We start from the raw sequence: 25,224 nt of genomic DNA, 5'->3' as shown, positions 1-25,224 counted from the left end.
CCATGGGATTCTCTAGGGAAGAATACTGGAGTGGGTTGCCATGCCTTCCTCCAGGGCCAGGGCTCAAACATGCATCAGGGTTTGGCTTCCAGGAAGATCTGGGGGCTGCTGGCAGGATAAAAAAATCTGACAGCCCCTCTGAAGTGCATCACCAACAGGGGCTCACTCATGTCTCGCTTATCTGCGGGGCCACCGTCTCCCACTTAGGGGCCTGAATGCTGGCTCCATGGCCAGAGCATTCTGGACCCCAGGACTTCTGTTTAGAACTTCTGCTTCTTCAGACAGACGAAGAGGTTCCTTGACAAAGTAAATTGAGAGCAGACGTGTCCTCAAGCTCTTGTCGATGGTAAGATTCGCTGAACGTGGAAGACAGGAGAAGGCTGACATTAACCACTTTTCTGGTGCACCAGGATGCATTGATTCTCGGAAGAAAAGCCAGTGTTATGAGTGACATATGTCTCTCCTGCTAAAGTGGTCACTGTCGAGAGGTGGTGGCATTTCTCAGGTAGCCAGCGGCACCCTGGCTGGGCCCCTGCCTACTCCCCAACCTGTCTGATGAGAGGGCATCCCCATTCTTCTCCGGTGAGTCGCAGAAAGCTGCCCTCGGCTCTTCTGCGTCTCAGCCCTCCGTCTGCCCACCACCGACAGCCTGCCAGAGCGGTGGTCCCCCTTCCCTCTTCCTTCCTTCAAGGCACACGCTGGGTTGGCCAGGGGCTTCTGACATCAGTCTGTGATTCCTGCTTAGGCCCCCTGCCCCTTAGTCCCTTCCCACCCCAGGCTGCCAAGATAGGAGCGACTAGAAGTCAGATGTGCCCTGGAGAAAACACCCCGTCTTTCCCCATCGCCCTCATCGCAGCCAGGAGTGTCCCTGAGACCACTTACCAAGCCAGCTGCCCCCTGCGTCACCCCCCGCCCTCCAGTAAGCCAGGGTGGGCACTCAGCACCCCAAGTTAGGGCTTTGCTCCTTCCTGACCAGCTAGCTGGCCTGGACTGGAGGCCTCAGGTGCCCCACAGAAGCAAATGGCTCCCCCGGAGACGGTCGGAGCTTTCAGTCCTACGGTTCATGGGACTAAATGTAGGTGACACATAATGTATCATCATCATGATTCTCTCTCCTGAATCCTGTTCCCTCCAGAGTCCTCAATTAAGTCAATCGACCTAACAGTCAGCTGGGCAGGTGGGGACACGGCTGCACCCTCCTGGCAACCAGCTCAGCCACTGGCTGGCACCTTCCAGCAGGGGCCCCTCTGTCTGCCTCTGCCTGCTGCCACTGAGGACTTCAAAGGCCAGTAGTGCCCAGCCAGGTGGGAGAGGGGCTCGGGCAAATTTTCTCCTGATGGCTTCCTCCCTCCTTGGAAGCCTGGAGGCGCCCGGCCTGTGTGTCCTCAGCTGTCTTTGCAAGCAAAGCCTGGCCCAAGCCAAGGCGCATCCTGCAGTGAGCCACGGCCGGCCTTGTTCCCAGGGGACTCTGGCCACCTGTCCAGGGCAGCAGCACCCTGCTGTCGGCCGCCGCCCACCCAGCCCTTGGCCGCCTCTGGGAACCTTGGCGGGTCTGCTTCCAGGCCCTCAAAACCTCAACCACTACCTGACCCTGCTCCCAAGAGCACTGCCTTGTCCTGAAGGGCTGCAGGTACCCCTTCCCGCGCAGCAGCGCAGTGGGATGGAGGGGGGCGCCCACAGCCCTCAGGCCGGAGAGCCCACCAGCCCACAGGCCCACAGCCTAAGTGCGCTTGCGGATCCGCCCCCTTTTAGAAAAAGAGGAGGGGCTTCCAGGTGGGGCTAGTGGTAAAGAACCCACTTTGCCAATGCGAGAGGCTGGTTCGATCCCTGGGTCTGGAAGATACCCTGGCGAAGAAAGTGGCTACCTAGTCCAGTCTTCTTGCTTGGGAAATCCCACGGACAGAGGAGCCTGGCGGGCTACAGTCCATGGGGTCGCAAAGAGTCCGACGTGACTGAAGCGACTTAGCCCAGCCCAGAATAAGGGGACCGGGGTCCGGGTAGGGAGGGCCACTGGGCACGGGAGGATGAAGCTGGGCGGGCTTCGGGCTGCTGTCCTTCCCCCATGGATGGCTCTCGAGGCTGAACCCGTAATCCTGCCGCTGCAACAGTGTGCGGGCTCGGCGGTGCCCAGGACCCCGCGACCGCGCCCAGCTCAGAGTGAGGGTTTCTGGCTGCGGAGTTCCCTGCGCAGGGGGCGCTGTGCCTGGCCCGGGGGTCGCGCTAACAGGCGCGGGGTCTCCGCCACGGTTGGGGGCTCTCCATCGCGGCGATGGGGGCTCTCCGGCCAGGTGCGGGGGTGGGTGCTTCTCGCCATCCCCGTCAGCCCCACTCGCAAGGCAGGACCACCGCGCGCCGCCCCCCCCACCCCCCCCCCGCCCCGCGGGCGCTCCGAGGCCCCCGGGGACTGAGTTCCGGTCACTCCCGCCCACTCGGGCGGGCGAGGACGCGGGAGGCGGGAGCGGAGCCCGTGACGCGGCCGAGCGGCTCCGGGATGCGCCGCATAAATAGTGGCGGCGGCGGCTCCCGGCGCTGACACGTCGAGGGAGCCCGGCCGCCCTGCGCTTCCCGCTTCCGCGTCCCCGAGGCCGCGCCATGCGGTGAGCGTCCCCGGCCCTGCCCCACCCGACTCGACGGACGCGCGGCCCCGCCGACACAGGACCTGCAGACACCCCAGGACCCGCAGACATCCCCCGACCCTCCGGGCCCCGCTCAAGGTACCGCGCCCCCGACCTCACCCCACTTTTTCTCCGCGCTCCCCTTTCCAGAGCGCCCGCCGGCCGGTGGACCTTCCCCGGGGCCGGCGCGGCGCCTCCGCCCCTGGCCGGGCTCTCTCCTGGGCACCCTGGCTCCTGGCGGCTCCTCCCGCACCCGCAGGGGTGGGGGGTCCGGAGCCCCAAATCGACGTGCGCCCTGGGGAGGGAGGCCGGTCTCCCCGCACCGCCGCCCACCGCCCCTTCCCTTGCAGATGCCCAGAGGCTCCGTCCTGCTGCTCGCCTCCCTGCTCCTCGCAGCGGCCCTTTCAGCCACCCTGGGCCTCGGGTCACCGGTAAGCGCTGGGCAGGGGCAAACGCCCCCCAAGCGGAGTCTCTTTCTTGGCAAAGGGGGGCGACCGCATCAGAACCAGACTGGGGGTGGGGGTGGGGTGAATGCCTTGTGCCAGGAAAAGAGCCATGGGTTCTGCCTCGGGGTGGGAGGGGGGTGTGGGGGCGTCGGAATACTGGGGAGTGGGGGTGGGGGGCGGCGCCGGGAGGGACCTGAGTCCTCAGAGCAGACGGATGGCGGGCGTTTCCGAGGAGATGCTCGCTCGGATCCTCCGGGCAGCAGCCTCTCCCAGTACAAAGAGCCCCTGGCTATGGACCACTAAATGGGGACCCTGTGAACCAGAGGTTAGTGCCTCAGACTAGTGAGGGGTGAACTCCATTTGGTTAAGTCCAGTAGAGCGTCAGTTACCCCGTTTGCCAGCTGGTTTTATCAGCACGTGTCTTCAGCATCATTTAAAGCCAGTGGGTACACTCGGAGTCCATGGTCTGCAACTCTAAAGGAATTCTTGGATAAGGCAGGTGTTGCTGTTCTCCTGTTGAGCATAGCTTCCTGGGGTGCAAGTCTGGAATGTCTTGCAGTTTCCCAAAGTACATGCATTATTCTAATTCCTGTATCCTGCCTGAAAAGTCTGGGTGAATTTCACTTAATGTCCTTCTAATTTCATTTAAAGCTCTTGCTTTAACAGTTTGCCTCTCTTAGCTTATTCTATGAGTCAAGAGTCTTTGTCATTGAAGCCGTATGGCTAATTGAAGTAGATGCTGACTTCACAGGCTGCCATGGTGGGTTATATGAGCAGAAGCTGCTGCTGGGGGCTTCTTTGAGCCATCGTGGCCTGTACCAGGTAGGATGCTTGCCCGCTGACCCCTGCCCTCCTGTTTAAGGTGAAGGAGAAGAGAGGCTGGACCCTGAACAGCGCTGGGTACCTTCTCGGACCACGTGAGTGAGGCCGGGCTGGCATCTCCGGCAAACCTGCTCTGGTCTAGCTGGCTGCGGCCCTGGTGCTGACCCTGCTCTTCCTGAAATGTGGGGGTCCCCGGTCATTGCTCCAAGCCCTTGATTTTCCACTGCAAGTTAGATAAAGGGACACAGGGGAGTTTTCCCTGAGACTTTGAGGCAGGGTGGGTTTCTCTGTAGGTTTAACTGAAGGGACTGACCCAGGCCCTTCTGAGGCCTCGCCTTCCTCTGGGATTCCCAGCCTCAGAGCCTGTTCAGGCCTCCCTGGGTGAACGTCTCAGAAGGCAGACACTCCTTGGGGCTCTGTTCTGGGCTCTGTCTCGGATCCCTCCGTGTCTCCCTGAATGCTCCCGTCCATTCCTTGACCTGAAGAGGCCAAAACATGCTCACGCCAAGACTGAATGTTGATGGTTCTCTTTGCGCTCCGAATCTGCTCCTGGAGCCGTCCTGCAGGGTGACTGACCCTCGGGGTCTTATCTTTGATGTGACATCGTCTGCACTTGGTGTGAGTAATTTGACTCCGTTCAGGATGCAGACTTCAGTGAGTGTAGACTAGTGGGGGCCTTCAGAGAGTCCCATTTCGACCGCTGCGTTTACGGGCAAGCACACGGACCCCAGGGCTCAGTGACCGGCTCACTGCCGTGGAATTCCTCAGTGGGCGCAGGAAGCGGCAGAGGTGGGAAGTGGCTCGCCTCCAGGCACTAAAGGGGACGCTCCGGCCCCCAGGCTGCATGCCGCCCGCCCCCACTCCGCTTCCTGCACGTCCTCTGTCCGAGGTGACCCCTTCAGGTTTTGTCCTCAAGGAGGGGTGAGGGGAGGCCTTTCACTTCCCATCTCACCCTGCCCCTACTTTCAGACTTGCAGGCATGGTTTCGTTGAGGATAGCCATCAGCCTTGAAGAAACTCCTCCTCTGTTTATTTCCTGTTTTCCCACAGGAAAGGAGGCGAACAGCAGAGAGCTCTTGTCCCAATCCCTCCAGAGTCACTGGGAAGAGCCATCCCCATTCAAACGATCCTGGAAAGCTGTTTGTAGTTTTTAACCCCCGAGTTAAAGTACAGACTCTTCTGCCACTTCACATGGTTGTTTATCTGATCATCTGCAGGGTCTCTGAGAACCGGGCTTTGAGAAATGAAATGAAAACAAGGCAGGCCACAGGCAGGGTCCCCTGGGCATCTCTGGTCTCGGAACAAAAGCAGTGGCCAGTCCCCAGGGGTCTGGGCACTGTGGGTGGAGTGGCCTTGCCTGCTGAGCCCTCTGCAGCCCGGAGTCCCTTCCTCCCAAGAAAGCACCTCATCTCTGGTGCTTCTGGCCCCAAAGAAAGGAGGAGCCCGTGTTGAAAATGTATTTATCAAGGGCATCTGGGACTGCCCTGGTTGTCTGGTGGTTAGGACTCCATGCCTTCACTGTCGGTTCCCCGGGTTTGGTCCCTGGCTGAGGAGCTAACGTCCCACAAGCCAAGCAGCACAGCCAAAAAATCCTGAGTCAGAAAACAAGCTGTTTTTCGCCATCAAGTTGGATCAGCAGAAGCTGTCCATCTACGCCAGCTCTTTGTCAGAATCCCTTACGACTTTGCAGCGTGCTCCCGGCTTCTGTCGTCAGCATAGAAAACAGCAGCATGAGAATGTGTGTGCGGCCGAGGCCGGTCTGAGCCTGGAGGCGCCCGGCGGCCTCCTGACGCGCCGGGCGCTTGTCATCCCTCTGCACTGCGGGCCGAGGACTCCGTGGGAAGCTGCATCAGTTTGCGCTTGCCCAGGCTTGGAGGCGACCTGGTGCATCAGGCCAGGCAGCCGGAGACCATGGCACAGGTCTTCTCCTTCACCCCGAAGGGCCCCAGGTCAGGCCCTTCCGTTCACTGCAGGCTGCTTGGTGCAGAGTCCGCATTCTTTTCCTTTATCTTTTTGGCCACGCTCTGCAGTTTATGAGATCTGAGTTCCCCGACCAGGGATTGAATCCAGGCTTTCAGCAGTGAAACCGCAGAGTCCTAACCGCTGGCCTACCAGGGAACTCCGTCCAATACTTTCTTAGGGGATCTCTCTGCTTGCAACCTCCATTCCTGCTTTTCACTCCAGCCAACATGCATGCACGTGCACACACACACACGTAGACACATGCACACATTACGCACACACGTGTACACACATACGCGCATGCACACACATGCACACTCCACCTCCCTCCTGCCTTCTCGCCCCCTCCCTCCTTCTCCTCCTCCTCTCTGACTCTGTCTCTCTCTCCCTGGCTCCAGTCTGTCTCCCTCACAGCAGCCAGTGGTCTTAGAGAGATAAAGTCTGCTTTCACCAGAAGGGCAAATCCTGTGGCTCCGCCTGCCCCTGTTTTCAGGGACATAGGACCCTAGTCCCTGTCCTCTGCCTGGGAGGCACCCAGTTCAAATGCCAGCCCCCCTGGGGCGCCGTTGGCACACCCGCGCTGACCAGGCCTGGAGCCAGTGCCCTCCACTAGGCGCATGCTGGTCCCGTCTGGACCGGCGGCTCCCCTCCGGCTCTGCGGGCCCGCAGCCCCTGGATGGGAGCGGCGCCCTGGCCCTGGCACAGGTTCTCTCCTCTGGTTCCACGGAGAGTGGCCCTCCCTCTTCCATGGCTCCCCTGCCGTGCTTGGTTTGTACACTCTGGTTGTGTTGCCTGTCGGCGGTAAGCAGCCGCGTGTCCTGTCGCGGCGACAACACTCAGGTGCATTCCTCCCTGATTTGCCGACAGATGCACTCGACAGCCACAGGTCATTTCAAGACAAGCATGGCCTCGCCGGCAAGCGGGAACTCGAGCCTGAAGACGAAGCCCGGCCAGGTGAGAGGACTTTAATCCCAGGGCGCGCAGGGCAGTGGGGGTATTGGCCTCCTACCACCCCCAATCCACAACCGAGCCTGAGCTGGGCCGCACAAAATCTGTCAGCTGCCAGAACGAGGCACCCCAAACCTGAGAGTAAGATCCTGGGGCGGCCACAGGGTCTCAGGGCCTGCCCTGCTCTGGGAGGGAGGGAGGGGCGTCCCAGTGATGCCCCCAGGTGCCCAGGTCTAGGACGGGCACCCGGTCGTCACCCCTGCCCCCTCTGGTTTCTAGGAAGCTTTGACAGACCGCTGGCGGAGAACAACGTCGTGCGCACGATAATCGAGTTTCTGACTTTCCTGCATCTCAAAGGTACGTGAAGTACACCAAGGGGAAACCCCACCTCTTGGAAGCCTGTGGGGAAAGAATTCCATGGACTTCTCCTGGGGAGGAGCCGGGCCCACCTCACACCTAGTCCCGCTGGTGGGAGGGGTGACAAGGCTGGGGCTGGGACCAGCCACAGGGGGGCCGGGTTCACTTGTGCTGCCGACCCAGACTCCTGGACGTGGTGACGGCGGCTGTCCCTGTGGGGCCGCAGTCACTACACACAGCCAGGCTCTCCGCAGACCACCTGGAGCCCAGGGGCCTGGTTGCACTTTCACCGGGGGCAGTCTCCTGGGGGGCAGCTGCGTTTGACCCCCACAGCTCTGCAGCCTGGGATCTAGGCTCTTCCATGGACACTGCAGACGAGGGGGCCTCCCATGGCCCATCCCACCTTAGCACTTCTGTGCTTGTGACTGCCGTTCTTGCCCCAGTGAGAGTCTAGCCTTAATCAAAGCCGCCCTGTGGAAGGGGCTCTGAGAGGTCACCGCCGGGAGGTGGCCTGGGGACACAGCGGGACGCAGGCCACTCCGAGGCTCCAAGGGAGACACCAGGGTTGTCACTGTTTTGTTGTCTAGTTGGAAGAGCGACGATGATTTCTGGGTTTTGTCTTGATCCACTTGCTCTCAGGCTCCACTGCTTTTAGGGGCGGCTTAGCGGGGGAGGAGTTGGGGCGATTAAGCTTGCGGCTTTCCCTCAGAACCATCCATGGGCAGTGGGACTGTGGGAGAAGGACTTAGAAACCTCAGAACCAAGAGCCCAGTGGAGCCTCTGGGGAGACCTCTGTGGAGAAAACTGGTGACTCTTCCAGCAAGGGGCAGACTGACCCTTGTGGTTTATTTGTTCTGTTTGGAATGTTGCCGCACGGAACTTCTTTCCTTAGGGGACATTGATTTTTATTACCTAAATGCATGCCCAGTGTGGGGGTTAACTGTGGCGCATGCCTGATGCCGGGGTCGACGCGGGGGATCTGTGAGTGTGGCCCTTCCCCTGCAGACGCCGGCGCCCTGGAGCGCCTGCCCAGTCTCCCCACAGCAGAGTCCGCAGAAGACGCCGAGAGGTCCTGAGCGGGCTCCCGCGCGTCGGTCTCCCTGTGTCACGCGCAGTCGTGCTCCAGGAGGATGCCCATCGCATGGCAACCGCCCCATCCCCGCTGCCCTGATGCTGTGTCCGTACCGTTTCAGGTTTTTCCCCTTTGGTCATAAGTTTCAGTGGCAAAATTAAAAAAAAAAAAAAAAACCAGCAATGGCTTGTGATTCTCATTTCCTTCCAGGTGTCTGGCTCGTCACCCCTGCCACCGATGCGTTTTTAAAGGACGATGCTTGTTTATAATCACGGGTATTGGATAAAACCTGTACCCTCTAATTCCAGAGTATCTAGGGTATCTCTGAGACACCTTCTGTTGTCACTCACGTTTAGGGAACAAAGTTGTCTTAATATGAAGCTGAGTCAAAGATAATTATGAAGGTAAATTTGTTTCTGAGACAGACAAAACCACAAACAGAATCCTGACCTCATATGGGGAGATGACATGGGGAGATGGGGGAAACGGCCTACCGCAGCCCTGAGCTTGAGCGGTGAGGAGTGACGTGGAGGCGGACGTGAGGGCTCGTGAAGGTGAAGGGCGGCGAGGGGCGGCCGCAGTGCAGGGGCCGCACGAGGCGGGCACCGCCACACAGCACCGCAAGTCGCGTGGTGGGTCAGGCGGCCGCCATCCAAGACACGGTGGCTTTCCTCTGGATCAGGAGGTGCGCTAGGTTGATGCTGAGTTAAGGACAGCGCATGGGGACTAAGAGTAGAAATCTTGGTCTTCCTACCAAAGACCAGAGAAGGAAACAGGTGACGGCGCGAAGCCAGACAGTCGTTCAGTGCCGGCTCGTGAGCTCTTTCTCAGGAGCCCGAGCAGACCTGAGGAGGAAGCGGGGTGGTCTTCCCGCCATCTCCGCCCCAGCAGCACCTCTCAGCCCTGGGGGCCCAGGTGGCCCGCAGACCCCCGAGTCAGTCCGGGTGCCCACTGCGTTCCCATGCTCCCCAGGTGACTGCAGCATGCGGCCAAGTGTGGCGCTGACCACCCGCTTCCAGGAAGAAGTAGACACGGGTTAGCTCTCCGAGGCCTAGCCCAGCCCAGCCTCCTCTCCCTTGCGACTCATAGGCACTCTCCCTCCTGCCCCCAGCCATTCTTCCTGGCATGTACCACGCACATGCCCGGGTGGGCCATCCCAGCTCAGGGTGCAGGCGCACCGCCCGCAGGTCCCACAGGTGCCAGGCCGTCCTTCACCTCCTGCCCTCACCATCCTCAGGCTCCTCTTCTGAGTTGCTCTAATTCCCCCAGGCCCGCGGGGGCCCCAGCACCCCCAGAAGCCCTGTCAGAGCTTGGGGGCCAGGCCCCTGCCCAGAGTGCTCAGGAGGACCAGGTGTGCAGGCTGGTCCTGCGCCCGGCATCAGCAGCTGGGGGGGGCCGCACATACCCCGTTCACGCTCCCCCCGCACCCGCCTGCAGTCTGCCTGCCCTGCCTTGGGCCTTGCCCCCTTCCATCCACACCGGGAGCCACCCAGCCTGCTCTGGCAGCCTCCCTGTGCCTTGAGCCCCAGATCCTGCCATCTGCAGCCCCTGGCCCAGTCTCTCTCACTTGAAACCTCTGCCCACCTCCCTACCAGTGCCTGGTAAACTCCTACACGTCCCACACCGTCCCGCTCCATGGTGGCCTTCCCAGGACACCTTCCTGTTCATTCTCCCCGAGCAGGGCTGTGTGCAGGCCCAGCGAGTGTGGCGCTGCCCCGGCCGGAGTTCTGTCTGCGGCTGTCTCTCCTCACCACGATGAACTCCCTCAGGAAACCACCCTTGCCAGAGAAACAGAGGTGAGCCGGGGCCACACTCTGGCTTCCAGCATCGCACCTGGCGGGCAGGAGAGCATCTCAGGGGCCTCGGTGCAGGCGCAGCCATGTGGGCTCCAGGATGAGCTCTGCAATCTCACCCCTGCTGCCCCACCTGCTCCAAGCCTCTACTGCCGTTTAGGTGTAAATGGAGTGGGAGAGACGGTGGCAGCGAGAGGCGAGGGGCGGGGAGCGGCGTGGTGCCATCTGCTGGTCACAAGTGATGGACTCAGTGGCCCTTCTCAGAGGAAGGCTGTGGAGGAGATGCTTTACTTCTCGGAGAGAACGTGGCTGGAGCTGGCCATGGCTATGCTGGGTAAATCAGTTGCCAATCGTGGCCAGTATTTCCAAGGAGAAGAGTTCACCAAACCCCAGAGGAAGTGGAGAATTCACAGACAGGCCTGAGAGCTGCCCAGGGGACCGGCTGAGAGGTGGAAGAGGAGAGAGTGGGGAAATTTTCCACGAGGCTGTCTGTCCTGCAAGGAGCAGTCACGAAAGCTGAGGGCTGCTATCCAAGGCCAAGGACAGGGGCCTCCCCCGCCATCTGCGCAGAGCCACGCTGCTCGGGCGCACTCGGGGCGGGGTGAGGTGGCTGAGAGGGAGACCAGACTGAGGAAGGGCGAGTCTGCCTCCCTGGGAAGCTCCTCCAGGAGGGAGGAGAAGGTGATGCCTGAGAGGAGGGGAGAGGTACTGGGAGGCTAAGGAAGGCCTTGGGGAAGGGCGGTGAAGTCTCAGGAAGATGACAAGAATCACAGCTCATGACGTTCTAACATACAACTCAACTTTTGTTTTTAATACATTGCAAAAGAGAGATACTAGTGGTCCATTTTAAAGTCTGGATTTTACCCTATTTTATCCGTGGTAACAACAAAGAAGGCTCTAGAAAGCAGAAAGCTTGATCACCTCTGATCTAAGCTTAAAATGTGATGTTTGCTGACTTGCAAGCTTGAAAGTAGGTGTGTTTTCTCTCATCCCCCTGTCAGTGCAGTGAAAAGCCCTGGACATTGTACATAAACTCAGGAGACTCAAAGTCAGGAGGAAGGCAGGGCAGCAGGAAGTTAGGGCCCAGGGATGACGCTGTGTGGAGACCTGGGTCCCTTCTTGCCTCCTCAGCAGAGGGAAGAGGTCGACTGTCTCTGAATGGATACACAGACAACACGATGCCCATCAAGAAAGAGCATGAAAAAAACAAGTTAAGGACTGGGAGAAAATATTTACAAACCACATATCCCATCAAGGACTGTTTTCTAAAACATTTAAAGGACTCTCAAAACTCAACAAAAAATCCAGTTAAAATGAGCACAATACATGAACAGACGCTTCACTGAACAGCTTACAGAGATGGAAAAAAAGCACCAGAAGAGACGCTCAGCATAATTAACGTTTAGGGGGCTGCACATTAAAACCACGGCCAAGAATCACGCAACACCCGTTAGAAGGGCTGAAGAAGCAGTGGCAGCGCCACCTGCTGGTGAGGAGGCAGAGAGCGTGGGTTCCTCACGCTGCTGCCGAAAATGCAGTGCGACTCAGCTGCTCTGAAGAGAGCTGATCACAGCTGTAAAGATCAAACATGCCACAGCCATCCCACCCAACCACTGCGCTCCCAGCACTCACCCCAGACAAATGAAGACTCGCCTTACACGAGAGCCCACACACGAACATTCACAGCAGTTTACTCACAACAGCCAACGACTGCAAACAGCTCAGCTGCCCTTCAACGGGCTATTCTCTCGTCACCCACGCCGACTACCGAGCGTGGAAAAGGCCCGAGTATGAAGACTCACAACAACCTGGCGATCTCCAGGGAACTCCTGAGTCACATACTGCACGATGCCGTCTATATAGCATTCCTGAAGCGACTAAGGTACAGATGTGGGGAACAGATTAGTGGCTGCCAGGGCTTGGAGGGGAGGGGAAAAGGAGGGCAGGGGGTGTGAATACGAAGGAGTGACTTGAGGGAGCCTTGAGGCGACAGAATTCTGCATCTTGACTGTGTCAATGTCACCATCCTGGCTGTGATACTGCACTAAAGCTTTGCAAGATGTTACCACTAGGGAAAACTAGATAAAGGGTACATTTCTCTCTGTATTATTTCTTACAATTGTGTATAAATCACAATTACCTTAAAATGAAATGTTTACATTTTTAAGAAGCTACTAAAATATATTTTGGGGTTTTGGTATGTTCACTGGTGAATTCTACTAAATATTTAAGGAAAAAATTATTCCAATTCTTTACTATCCCTTCTGGGACACAGAAGCTGAGGGAAAACTTCCCAACTCATTCTAACTCATCCTATGAGTGCAATATTACCCTAAAAAAGACACACACACAAACACTACATGAGAACTACAGACCAATATCTCTGATGAACATAAATGCGAAAATCCTCAACAAAGTATTGCAAGTCAAATCCGACTGAGTATAAAAAAATTACCCACTACAACTAAGTGGGATTTCACCTACATATGTAAGTCTGGTTCAACAATCAAAAGTCAATTAATGTAAGATTTTCCTGGTGGTACAGTGGGTAGGAATCCACTTGCCAGTGCAGGGGACACAGGTTCAATCCCTGTTCCAGGATGATCCTACATGCTGAGGAGCAGCGGAGCCCAGGCGTCCCAGCTACTGGGCCTGCACTCTGGAGCCTGAGAGCCGGGACTACTGAAGCCTGAGCACCCTAGAGGCCACGCTCTGAGACAAGAGAAGCTGCTGCAGTGAGAAGCCTGAGCACCATAGGAAGAGCAGCTCCTGCTTGCTACGACTGGAGAAAGCCTGAGAATAGCAACGAACGACCAGCAGAGCCAAAAAGAGAAAAATTTTAATGCAATCCATTGCATAAATAGGTTAAAGAAGAAAAATCTCAGGATCTTACCAGTAGATGCAGAAAAGGCATGTGACAAAATCCAATACCCGTAGATGATAAAAAAAAAAAAGCCTTTGGTAATCAATGAATCGATAAAGGATATCTACAACTTGATAAAGAATATCCAACAAAACCCGACATGCATGGGTCTAAGTCGCTTCAGTCATGTCCGACTCTGCAAACCTATGGACTGTAGCCTGCCAGGTTCCTCAGGCAAGAAAACTGGAGTGGATTGCCATGACCCCCTCCAAGGATCAAACCTGCATCTCTTAAGTCTCCTACACTGGCAGGCTGGTTCTTCACACACTATACTTAACAGTGAGAAACGAGAACCTGTCCCACTAAGATGAGGAACGAGACAGAGATGTCCCCTCTCATTACTACTTTTCAGCACCGTGCTGGAAGTTCCAGCTAATGTGAAAGAAAAGGAGATCAAAAATATACAGGTTGAGAAGGAAGAAATAAAACTTACTTTGTTCAAAGATGACCATGTTAAAAATCAGTCCCCAAACTCCTCAGAGAGAAAGACAATTATAGCAAGGTTGCAGGATACAAGGTTAATATATGTGAGTCAATCTCTTTCCCGTATAGCACTAATGAACAAGTGGAATTTGAAATTAAAAACACAATACCATTTATGTTAGCACTCCCAAAATAAAACACTTAGGTATAAATCTAACAAAACGCTTACAAGATCTATATGAGGAACTTCGTGGTGGTCCAGTGGATAAGAATCCTCCTTGCAATATAAGTGACACTGATTCTATCTCTAGCCCCGGAAGACCCCACACATGGTTCAGTTCAGTTCAGTCACTCAGTCGTGTCCAACTCTTTGTGACCCCATGGACTGCAGCGCACCATGCCTCCCTGTCCATCACCAACTCCTGGAGTTTCCTCAAACTCACGTCCATCGAGTCGGTGATGCCATCCAACCATCTCATCCTCTGTCGGCCCCTCTCCTCCCACCCTCTATCTTTCCCAGCATCAGGGGCTTTTCCAATGAGTCAGTTCTTCACATCAGGTGGCCAAAATATTGGAGTTTCAGCTTCAGCATCAGTCCTTCCAATGAATATTCAGGACTGATTTCCTTTAGGATGGACTGGTTGGATCTCCTTGCAGTCCAAGGGACTCTCAAGAGTCTTCTCCAAAACCACAGTTCAAAAGCATCAATTCTATGGTGCTCAGCTTTGTTTATAGTCCAACTCTCACATCCATACGTGACTACTGGAAACACCATAGCTTTGACTAAATGGACCTTTGTTGGCAAAGTAATGTCTCTGCTTTTTAATATGCTGTCTAGGTTGGTCATAACTTTTCTTCCAAGGAGCAAGCGTCTTTTAATTTCATGGCTGCAGTCACCATCTGCAGTGATTTTGGAGCACTCCCCAAAATAAAGTCTGTCACTGTTTCCATTGTTTCCCCATCTATTTGCCATGAAGTGATGGGACCAGATGCCATGATCTTTGTTTTCTGAATGATGAGTTTTAAGCCAACTTTTTCACTCTCTTCTTTCACTTTCATCAGGAGACTCTTTAGTTCTTTGCTTTCTGCCATAAGGGTGGTGTCATCTGCATATCTGAGGTTATTGATATTTCTCCCGGCAATCTTGATTCCAGCTTGTGCTTCTTCCAGCCCAGCGTTTCTCATGATGTATTCTGCATATAAGTTAAATAAGCAGGGTGATAATATATAGCCTTGATGTACTCCTTTCCCAATCTGGAACCAATCTATTGTTCCATGTCCAGTTCTAACTGTTGCTTCCTGAACTGCATACAGATTTCTCAGGAGGCAGGTCAAGTGGTCTGGTATCCCCATCTCTTGAAGAATTTTCTAGTTTGTTGTGATCCACATGGTCAAAGGCTTTAGCATAGTCAATAAAGCAGAAGTGGAGCAGCTAAGTGCCTGCGGCACAGCAATTGAGCCTGTGCTCTAGAGCCCGGAGCAGCAGCTACCGAGGGCCCTCGCTCTGAAGCGAGTCCATGCTCCGAAACAAGAAAAGCCACTCCAGTGAGAAGCCCACACACCATAACCAAAGAGTAGCCACACTCTCCACGATTAGAGAAAAGCCTGTTCAGCAAGAAAGACCCAGCACAGTCAAGTATATAACAGTCAAATAAACATTTTAAAAAATCAAAGAAGAATTAAATAGATATTCCATGTTCATGGAGAGAAAGACTCAGTATTTCCAAGATGTCAGTTCTTATCAACTTGATCTATAGAATCAACACAATCCCAATCAAAATCTCAGCAGGTTATTTCGTGGATGTCAAAAAACTGATTCTAAAGTGACGTGAAGAGCAAAAGACCTAGAGTGGCCAACACGATATTGTAGGAGAAGAGCAAAGTTTGAGGACTGACAGCACCCGACCGTAAGACTTACTATAAAGCTATAGCGATCAAGACAGTGTGATATTTGTGGGAAAATCAACAAACAGATCAATGGAACAGAATAGAGAGACAGAAACTTACCACGTGAATATAGTCAACTGATAGGGAGCTCCCTCGTGGTCCAGTGGTTGGGACTTGGTGCTTTCACTCCCAGGACCTGGGGTTTGATCCCTGGTCAGAGGACTAAGGTCCCACAAGCTGTGTGCTATGGCCAAAAGACAAACAAGCAAACAAAAAAGGAAAAAAAAAAAGAAAAACTACATATAGTCAACTGTTCTGTGGCAAAGGAGCAAAGACTATACAATAAAGAAAAGGCAGTCTTTCAGCAGATGGTGCCAGAACAACTGGACATCCACATGCAGAGAGATGAATCTAGACACAGACCATATACTCTTCCCAAAAATTAACTCAAAGTGGATCACAGATGTAAGTGTAATGCGAAATGCAGGGCTAGATGAAGCTCAAACTGGAATCAAGATTGCCGGGAGAAGTATCAGTAACCTCAGATATGCAGATGACACCACCCTAATGGCAGAAAGCAAAGAGGAACTAAAGTAAAGAGCCTCTGGATGCAGATGAAAGAGGAGACTGAAAAAGCTGGCTTAAAACTCAACATTCAAAAAACTAAGATCATGGCATCCAGTCCCATCACTTCATGGCAAATAGATGGGGAAACAATGGAAACAGTGACAGACTTTATTTTCTTGGGCTCCAAAGTCACTGTAGACAGTGACTGCAGCCATGAAATTATAAGACACTTGCTCCTTGGAAGAAAGCTATGACAAACCTAGGCAGTGTATTAAAAAAAAGAGACATCACTTTGTTGACAAAGGTTTGTATTAGTCAAAGCTATAGTTTTCCAGTAGTCATGTATGGATGTGAGAGTTGAACCATACAGAACGCTGAGCGCCAAAGAATTAAGGCTTTTGAACAGTGGTGCTAGAGAAGACTCTTGAGAGTCCCTTGACTGCAAGGAGATCAAACCAGTCAGTTGTAAAGGAAATTAATCCTGAATATTCATTGGAAGTACTGATGTTGAAGCTGAGGCTCCAATAGTTTGGCTACCTGATGCAAAGAGCTGATTCATTAGAAAAGACCCTGATGCTGGGAAATACTGAAGGCAGGAGGAGAAGGGGTAACAGAGGATGAGATGGTTGGAGGGCATCATTGACTCAGTGGACATGAGTTTGAGCAAACTCAAGGAGACAGTGAAGGACGGTGAAGCCTGGCTTGCTGCAGTTCACAGGGTCACAAACTAGTCGGACACGACTAAGTGACTGAACAACAACAAACCCCGCTTTGGTCCCCATCAGAGCCAGGCTGTTCCAAACGAGCTCTACAGATCTCAGCCTGCTGCTCGACTCCTTGCTCGCTGATGTGCCCAGTGACCAGATCCAGGACCCCGCTTCTTTAAGTGGTGTGTGTGTAAGCGAGCTTTTTAAACGTTCTCCAAGGGCCAACACTCTTAAAGAACACAGAAACATAACAAAAATATGTTCAGCTATTAAGTTAATCGCAATAATGGAAGACGTTTGAAACGTTTACCCCTCTTTGCTTTTACAATAGAACCAAAAGAGAGTCAGCTTAATAACTTATCTTTCCTGCCGACCTCTGCAAATAGTTATTTTAACCATATTTTACAAACGATAGTAATATTATAACAGTAGTTATGGAGAAGTTAATTGGATGATAGAGCTTTTCCACAATTTAAATAGAAACATATAAGAAACTAGAGAATTTCAGCCCCACAACTCAAAAGGCTACTGATCAAACCAACCCCACTGTCTGCACTTCATGGTGACCCTAGAGGAGACTGGTAATTTCTGAGACTCCAGGGAAATATTTACACTCAGAAATTCTCCAAGGTATTTAGTAGTTCTCTACAGATTTTACATTGTACCTTAGCAGCCTATCTGGGGAATTTATTTCTAAACAATTTAGGGGAAAAATCATTATGGCTTTTCATGCAGAGAAGCCTCCAGAGGAGGAAAATTCCCTGGAGAGGGTGAAGTCAATAGGAAAGGACTTGTATTTCTCTCCAGGGCCTGCTTCCACCCTCCATTACTCAATGCTAGTGCAGACCATTCTCCCAGGATTACAGGAACCCACGCTGTCTCCTTGGGCCCAGACAACAACAGTAGGGTCATGCACTTCCTCAAAACGTGGTGGATGATTTCAGTCACCAAATCCCTTAGAGACTCTGAGTAGCCCCTCAGTGTCCTGATGCAGGGAGAAAATTTGTTTTTAATGATGAAGCTATTGGTACAGACACAGCCTCATGCTCCTTAAAATAATCTTTCTAAACTACAGATTTCCTTCAGAATACGGAGCCAAAACCTACACACATGTGTATTTCATGCTGTACTCTACTCAATTTTCAGCCCTTTGGATTTAAACTCAATATGGAGAATCTGTGACAAGCATCTGCCAAACTCCTCTAGGATCATTTGCTCCGCCAGGCACTCTGAGCAGTGCTCCTTCTCTGCTTCTTCGCCCTGGGCCAGCAGGCAGGCGCATGTGGCTTCCACCACCTCCCAGGAGATGCACGAGGTCGGCCGCCTGTCAAAGCAAACCAGTTGAAGGCCACATTCAGTCACTCCACTGTTTTAAATACCTTTCACAGTCCAGGGGACATGCTTGTTATAGCACTTTAAAGAGTGCCACTGGTAAAATCTAATGTTGTTTTCTTAATACTGGAAATTATATGCCCTGTGACCATATATAGGACTGCTTTTAGAAGAAGAATGCAGAGGACAGATGAGTCTGTCAGCTCCTAGACATCCTTTTCCCTGAAGATTCTGCATTTTCTCAAACTTAGATCCACAAAGGAGCCTGGAAACCTGGGCTGCAGCATCAAGCCTGCAGGCTGCGCAGGGGTTGAAGCAGCAGGAGTCTTAGCCAAGACAAGCCGTGGTCTGGGCTCCGTGCACAGTCTGTCTGCCTGAGGAAAGCGGCCCCAGCACAGCGGGCTCTGGGCGCTGGCCCCTCCTCCCCAGGGGCCCGGGGGCTCTGAGGAGTCGCCTCCTGGGGGCACACTGTCAGCTTGCCTCTCAACACCCCCAGCATCCCTGAAGTGGTTCTGAAAGTCAGGTGAACCACGTCATACAGGACCAGTCACTTCCTCACTGGGCTGCGGGGGCAACTGTGACTTAGCTAGATAGTTGCCCAAGTCATGCTCAAATTGAGAAAATTTAGCAAACCTCTAGATTATGAAAATATAGACATTGGGATTGGTTTAAATCTGTCAAGGCAATACACAATGACTTTTGTTGCAGATGAATGAACAGGGCTGGCCTCAGGTCAAGAGTCTTAACATTTTGAGACCGGACTCCAGAGTATAGAGTCCCTGTGACATTCCATCAGATACTCAGCATCACCATGTCAGGCAATAATGTTTCCACATGTAATTTCACAGAAGATGCAGCCATGCTTCAGTACATTTTTACTAATAAAGACCTCTTCAGGTCACAGTGATGAGTATTCCTGATGTCTCTAACCAACAAAGCAGGAATTTGTCTTTTCTACATGTTATCAATTAATTAATGACATCTGGTAGTTTATCATGACATGACCCATCCCATCAAACTCAAGGAAATTTTTTTAAACAGGTGAATCTAGTCCAATATCTAATAAAATTATTACTCAACCTTTGAGACTTCCTAGGAGTATAATAATCACAAATATTTTTTGTAATTATTACAAAATATTAAAAAATGGCCTCAAAATAATTACACGGGACGACACGCCACTAAAGTGGGCTCTACACGCCCTTTAGTGAGGCGTACAGCACGCACTGAGAGCGCTTCTCGCGTCACTTCCTGTGGTGAAGAGCGGTTCAGGCATGTGCTGTCTAGAGATCAGGCCTTTGCCACCTGAGGGCCTGGAGGCCCTCTGCTCTTGTACAAAACAGGGGCAACGCAGACAGTGAGGACCGAAAGGTTGAGCTAGGAGGACAAAGAGGACCGAGGGGTTTGGGCAGCGGGGCGCCTCTGGGGTAACACAGTGTGGGATCGAGGGCTGGTCAAGATAGAGAAGCTGGAGGCTCCCTTCCCTATCCCTCATCTCCTGCCTTCCCACAGACAAAAATGCTTTCTTTCCAGTGTGGAAACCATTTTAACTCTCCTCTTAAATTTTTTCTTGGCTGTGAGGTGAGGCTTACAGGACCTTAGTTTCCCCGACCAGGGACTGAACCCATGCCTCCTGCAGTGGAAGCGCTTAATCCTAAGCCCTGTTTCACCAGGAAGTCCCAACTCCCCTCTCAAGTTATCCTTGAATTCCCTTATTAAGAGGCTGAGTTCAGAGTACCTACCTATCTTTTCTGAATTTTGGCAGTCCTGAAAATTTTGTTGGTGACAAATGATGGCCGCCTTCAAAACCTCCAATTTCCATGTAGTTTGGCATGTTCATTAGTGTTTTTCGTTCTGGGCTTTCTTCATAATTTTTGCAACCAATGCATTTGCAAATAGAAGAACACATAATTTTGGCCTGGTAACATAAAATGCTTTAATAAAATTAGGTTGCCCTAGAATTCATCAAAAACTGACAAAAACTATTTGGACCTTAAATAATGTTTTATATTTGTGTGTACACACATGTAGTAATCGCAATATTCATACCAGAAAAAAAGGGGAGGGGAGAAGTGAAGATGGATGAGTGACGGTGATGTAAGGAGAAAGGCACATTTCCATCCATGTCGCCGCCACCCGGGGTGAGAGAGGGAGGGGGCTCCTGAAGGCATGTGTGTGGGTGTGGGTGTGAGCCCTGAGCAGAGCTGGGTCTCTCCCTCACCCAGGGGGCACACAGTGAAGACTCTACCTGACCCTTGTTCTGAAGGAAGCCTGCCCTGGCCGATTCTAGAACTCCAGCCGCCCAGACAGCCTTCTCCTTCAGCACTGAGAGCATGGGTGAAACACGAAACCCCCCCGAGGCCAGGCCTGTGGTGGGCGTTGTAGGGGAGGGCCTTCTCTCTTCCTTGTTGGGGGGACATTGTTTCTTGTCACATGGTCGTGTGACACTCAGGGCCGGGGGCCAACCCCTTGTGCCAGCCAGACCTGGGGGCAGCGGGAAGACTAGCTCGTTTCTGGCCTCCTCATGGTTTCAGCCCCTGGGGGTTTCCCTCAGGGAAACTCAGACCTGCGTCTAAAGGGGTGTGCTTTCGTTTGCACCTCTGGGAGTTCTGAGCAGGAGGTTGTCTGGAATTTCTAGTCTGCTGTGATACCAGGCGCTGCAGGCCCTCTGCCCAGCTGGGGAAAGCGGCTGGCACACTGCCCCAGGGTGCCAGGGCCCTGGGGCAGCAGCGGGGGTGCGGAGCAGAGCGGAGGCACTGAGAGGAGGTTTGAGAGCAGCTCCACCGGGTGAGGCCACTGCCTTCCTGTACCTTCAGCTCTACAGTGTTTTTTACTCTATTTTCAAAATGTGAGCTAGCGGATTGCTAGGTCTGCCAGATCTCCAGAATCAGGAAGACTTTACTGAAGCCTGACCTTCTATGACAATCTTCTAAAAATAAAGTTCACAGGAACATCCCCAAGAGACCTCAAGCAAATCAGAGTCTTTGCAGGAGGGGCTTCTCGGCTGCTTCACTGACAAGGCCTGAGGGTCCCTTCCTCCCTCTTTCTTCCTTTCCCTTCAACACAAAGAAAGACAGAGAGAGACAGAAAAAGGAGGTGAGTGAGGGATGAACCTAAAGGAGAAAACCAGTCCTTCTACTGCCTTTAAATCTTTTGAGGAAGGAAACAAAGCTCTGTCTGAGAACTGGTCAGCATCTCCCCAGCAGCAAGGGCAGCTGTGCATTCTGGTCTCTGTCCACTTGGAAGCTGCCCCCTCAAAGCACCCAGGGGAAGGCTCGTCTGGGGACAAGGCTGTCCTCACTGCCCTCCCAGAGCATCTCTGCTCTGCTCAGCTGGGCAGAAGCCCACCTCAGGGAGCCAACAGACTGCCGGCCCCTGAGGGTGGCTCCAGCATCAGATCAGCAGCCGTAGAGCGGGCAGGGCTGTGGCACTGGGCACCCTCCCGGGACACTCGGGGCGAGCTCAGTGGGGACAACATGCTCCCAAAGGAGCCCTTGCTTCATAAAGTGAAATTTATGTTTGAGACATTAAGGTAGATTGATGAGTGCTCTTTAGAAGCCCTGGAAGGAAGAAAATTAAATTCTTAATTAAATTTTTAACCACAAAGTTACTTAGACCATTTACCTGGCTTTTAAAAATAATGCTTGGCAATTGTTGACTGACCTCATAGCACTCACAGTAGTTCTTAAGGCAGCCCGACCTCTTGCAATTACATCCTTTGTTATGTCGAGGCTTCACATCACCCAGTTTTCCTTTCCCAATTTTTGGTTGGAAAGCTTCTGGATTTCTATCAAGACATGCCTAAGACAGAAAATGCAAAACTCCATCAAGATATATTTTATTACTTAAAACAATGCTTAGTGCCACGTATCTGGCTTGCCATAACTGGGTCTAGCTGTAACTTCAGGAGCGGCCACGACGAGCAGCGGGCCTCTACCCCGGTCCTGCTCCATTCTCTTGAATACTTAAAGGTGGAATAGTGGACGGTAAAGATGCAAAGAAAATCACTGTGTCCATTTGAACACAGCTCCTTCCCGGCGCCTGTGTACACTGTTTCCTGAGATGTTAATAGTTGGGATCACGGCACTCTGCTACCAGCTCATATTTATTAAACGTGCACTGTGTTCCAGGCATCTTTCTGTGCGATGTATGCATTCTCTCACTGAAGCCTCACACAACCTTGTGGAGCAAACACCACCCCTCCTCTTGGCGCCCGATGGATGAAGAAACTGAGGCGCCGAGGGGTCAGAAGATTGTGGCCCAGGGATGGCATCTGGTCTCTGAGTTCACGGTCAGCCCCAGGTCTCAATCACCTCTCTAACAAGATGGCCCTGTTCTCTTTATTAAGCTGGGTTGGGGCAATATGGACATCACAGAGGCAGCCCCATGCTCCTTCTCCCCTCACCATGAGTGTGGGGCTCCGTCTTGACACCAGAGCCTGGCTCTGCAGAAGGGCCTTTGCAGTGAGGACCCTTTGGTGTGTGTTCTACTTTTTAGTGAAGCAGAAGGGATGGTGGAATATGATGAATTGGGGCATTTGTGACCCCCGTGTGACCCCCATGTGGCCCCCACCCAGGCCAGGTCAGAGGACAGTCCAGCTCCCCACCCAAGGTCCCTCATGTCTTCTGCCCATCAACACACCCCAGTGGGAACCCATCTTCTGACTTGCGCTGCTTTAATTTTGCTGTTCTGCAACTTCAGCTAAGTGGAACCCTTCAGCATGTACTCTTTGTCATCTGACTTCTTTCACCAGTGCAGTGTCTGTGAGGCTGTCTGGGCTGTGGCAGAGATGGAGGTCTTCCTTTTCCACTGACATGTGTAACCCATCATATACTGCAGACCTATCCAGTCCAGCACAGAGAGGCACCCGGCTTGTTTCCAGTTTGGGGCTATTATAAACACAGCTGCTGTGAACATATTTGTACAAGCCCCTGGTGGACATGTACACTCATTTCTAGGGGTTGTATTTTCAGGAATGAAACTGCCGGGCACAGCACAAACAGAGGTTTAACTTTAGTAACTACTGCCAAACAATTTTCCGAAGTGCTTGCACCAATTTACACTGCTACCAGCTTTCCATGATTTTTAAATAAAACTTTTTATACTTTTAATTGCAGATAGTGTTCTTTATGCCTAAAGAAAATACAACTGTGTTGAACTTCAGATGAATCACTATTTTTTTCTGTCCTGTGGATCTGCCAGTATCAAAACTGGTTTTCAATTGATTTATCTATAAATCGAGGCAAATTAAATTATTTTAGAAAAAACCAGACTAACCGTGGCACAGTATGAGAGCCTCAAGTCCAAGTTTCCTCTGGCAAGTGAGAGGGCGCCGAGACATGGCCTGGGCAGGTGGGCTGTGCTCCCTTCTCCGGTGGTCTTTCGTCACCGGGGGTGTGGAGGGGTGGCGGTTAACCTCTCTCCTGCATTTAGTCTTTAGCAGGTGGCCTGAGGGGCTCTCCAAGGTGCTGTTCACCTCTAGATTCTCCCTTTCGCCCAAAGCCAAGAAGAATAAAAATCAGCCCAAACTAACAATGGCTGAGAGCTTTCATCAAGGTTTCTTCACACAGTGAACCATCTATTCCTTTTCAAACTATGCTCTTTGAACTTAGGCTTATCTGCTACAGAACACAATCTAAATTTCCAAACCCCAAATCAAGACAAAATGGATATCTGCATGTCCTTAACCCGGAAACTTCTGGGACCCTGCTGCCCCTCTAAGCCTCCTGATACCGGTTGGAGAATAAAGGTCTTTCTCTGGCTGCCACTCTCACAGCAGCTTCTGGTCATGGCCAGTGCCCCTCCTTCATGAAGAGAGTCCTGTTTAATGTATACTCTTCAATACTTTGGGGTTTCCCCAATATTGAAATTAGAAACCTGTAGAGATTGTTTTGTGAATATTCCTGGAACTTTTAAATGCATTTTTTTAATTGGAGTCTAGTTGCTTTACAATGTTGTGTTAGTTTCTGCTGCAATGAAGTGAGTCAGCTATCGGCACACAAAACCCCCCCTCCCGGGCCTGCCTCCCACTCCCACTCCCCATCCCACCCTTCTAGGTCATCACAGAACACAAAGCTGGGCTCCTTGTCTATAGAGCACGTTCCCTCTAGCTATGTGCTTTACACATGGCAGTGTGTGTATGTCAATCCTAATCTCTCAGTTTGTCCCACCCTCCCCTTCCCACACTCCCCGTGTCCACACGTCCATTCCCTACATCTGTATCTCTATTCTGGCCCTGCAAATAAGTTCATCTGTACCATTTTTCTAGATTCCACATATATGTGTCAACATGAGTGTATTTAAAGGAAATTTTTACCTTAATGGCCTTAAACCTTTCGATTTCATGACGTAAATTGTTGCAACAATTATTACAATTGCAGTTGTTGCAAAAGTCCCCGTTAGCAAAGCAATCACAGTACCTGTGGATAAAACAACACAGCGTGTCAAAGGCACCCAGCGAGGAGATGAAGACAAGCGTGCATATACCTATGGGGGAAGGCTGGCCGGCACGCTGGGTCAGACACGACCTTTAGTTACCTGATTCTCCTGTTTCTGTGAAAATAGATCCACTGGGATGATGTTCTCCAGTGACCAACACAGAAGAGAGAGACTAGTGAAAATCATGGGTTTCATAACACAGCAGTTGGCAGAATAAACAATATTCCAGTCAATGTCCACTGGCATCCATTACCTCCTTCCCTTGATGCCCACTGCCCTTGTTCCAGGAGAGCTGTAAGCTGGTGAGCACTGAGCCATTCTCCCATCAACCATCCCAACCCAGCCAACATCACTGAATGCCAGTTCACTTCTCAGCCAGACCTTGCCTATGTGAAAAACCTGAGGGACCTAGAGGTGGACCCAGGCTTTGTCGCACTTTCACTCCATGTCAGCATGTGGAGGAGGCAGACACGACTGGGGCACAAACACAGGTGAGTGCTGTCACATGTGGTAACACAAGTCTTCCACGTACTCAGAATCCACAGAGTAGCAGGCTGAGTAGACCTGTCTGAGCATCCACCTCCCACCCTGAGGTCCTGGAGTCAGACAGGCAGTACCCTGTGGCTCAGGCGGCCAGCACCTTCTCTGCTGTGTCATCCTTGAAGACCTCTCAGTGTTGATGACCATGAAACTGCTTCACACGCTCCTGCAGGAGCTTCCTCTCGTGCCGCATGACCGAGGCATTTATAGGCCTGAGGTTTTTCAGTATGAAGAGGGACAGGACACTTTCTTCAACTCATGTAAGAATTGAGCGTCTGGACAGACTCCGAACAACCTACCTGTAAGCTGCACCCCTGAGAGGCTTTGGAAGGCTCATTAGCCACCCCACGGCTTCAGCTCGTGACTAGAGAGGACCCATAGTGTTCTCTTCCT

At 52.4% G+C, this 25,224-nt stretch overlaps 2 protein-coding genes across 2 annotated transcripts in view; one reads left to right on the top strand and one right to left on the bottom strand.

Moving 5' to 3' along the window:
- Positions 1-2,413: 2,413 nt before the first annotated feature.
- GAL (galanin and GMAP prepropeptide) lies at positions 2,414-8,407 on the top strand. The gene is made up of 6 exons (XM_086385238.1): positions 2,414-2,714; positions 2,966-3,046; positions 3,924-3,978; positions 6,712-6,798; positions 7,072-7,149; positions 8,155-8,407. Exons 2-6 carry the CDS (start codon positions 2,966-2,968, stop codon positions 8,223-8,225), a joined length of 372 nt encoding a protein of 123 aa, XP_086241364.1. The 5' UTR covers positions 2,414-2,714; the 3' UTR covers positions 8,226-8,407.
- A 2,392-nt stretch (positions 8,408-10,799) lies between these two features.
- Positions 10,800-25,224, bottom strand: part of TESMIN (testis expressed metallothionein like protein) — a 46,184-nt gene continuing 31,759 nt past the window's right edge. The window contains exons 7-10 of the mRNA XM_086385236.1: positions 24,170-24,272; positions 21,478-21,654; positions 19,596-19,771; positions 10,800-17,845 (exon numbers count right to left, since the gene is read on the bottom strand). Coding sequence (XP_086241362.1) covers positions 17,653-17,845; positions 19,596-19,771; positions 21,478-21,654; positions 24,170-24,272 — 649 coding nt within the window. The 3' untranslated portion in view covers positions 10,800-17,652. The remainder of the gene's footprint in view (positions 17,846-19,595; positions 19,772-21,477; positions 21,655-24,169; positions 24,273-25,224) is intronic.

The sequence above is a fragment of the Bos grunniens genome, chromosome 29, assembly GCF_055505025.1.
Source record: "Bos grunniens cultivar Pamir isolate PY7600 chromosome 29, Bosgru_T2T1.0, whole genome shotgun sequence".
Taxonomy (NCBI): Eukaryota; Metazoa; Chordata; class Mammalia; order Artiodactyla; family Bovidae; genus Bos; species Bos grunniens.
The sequence above is the reverse complement of the archived record's forward strand: the minus strand, read 5'-3'. Positions and strand labels throughout refer to the sequence as shown.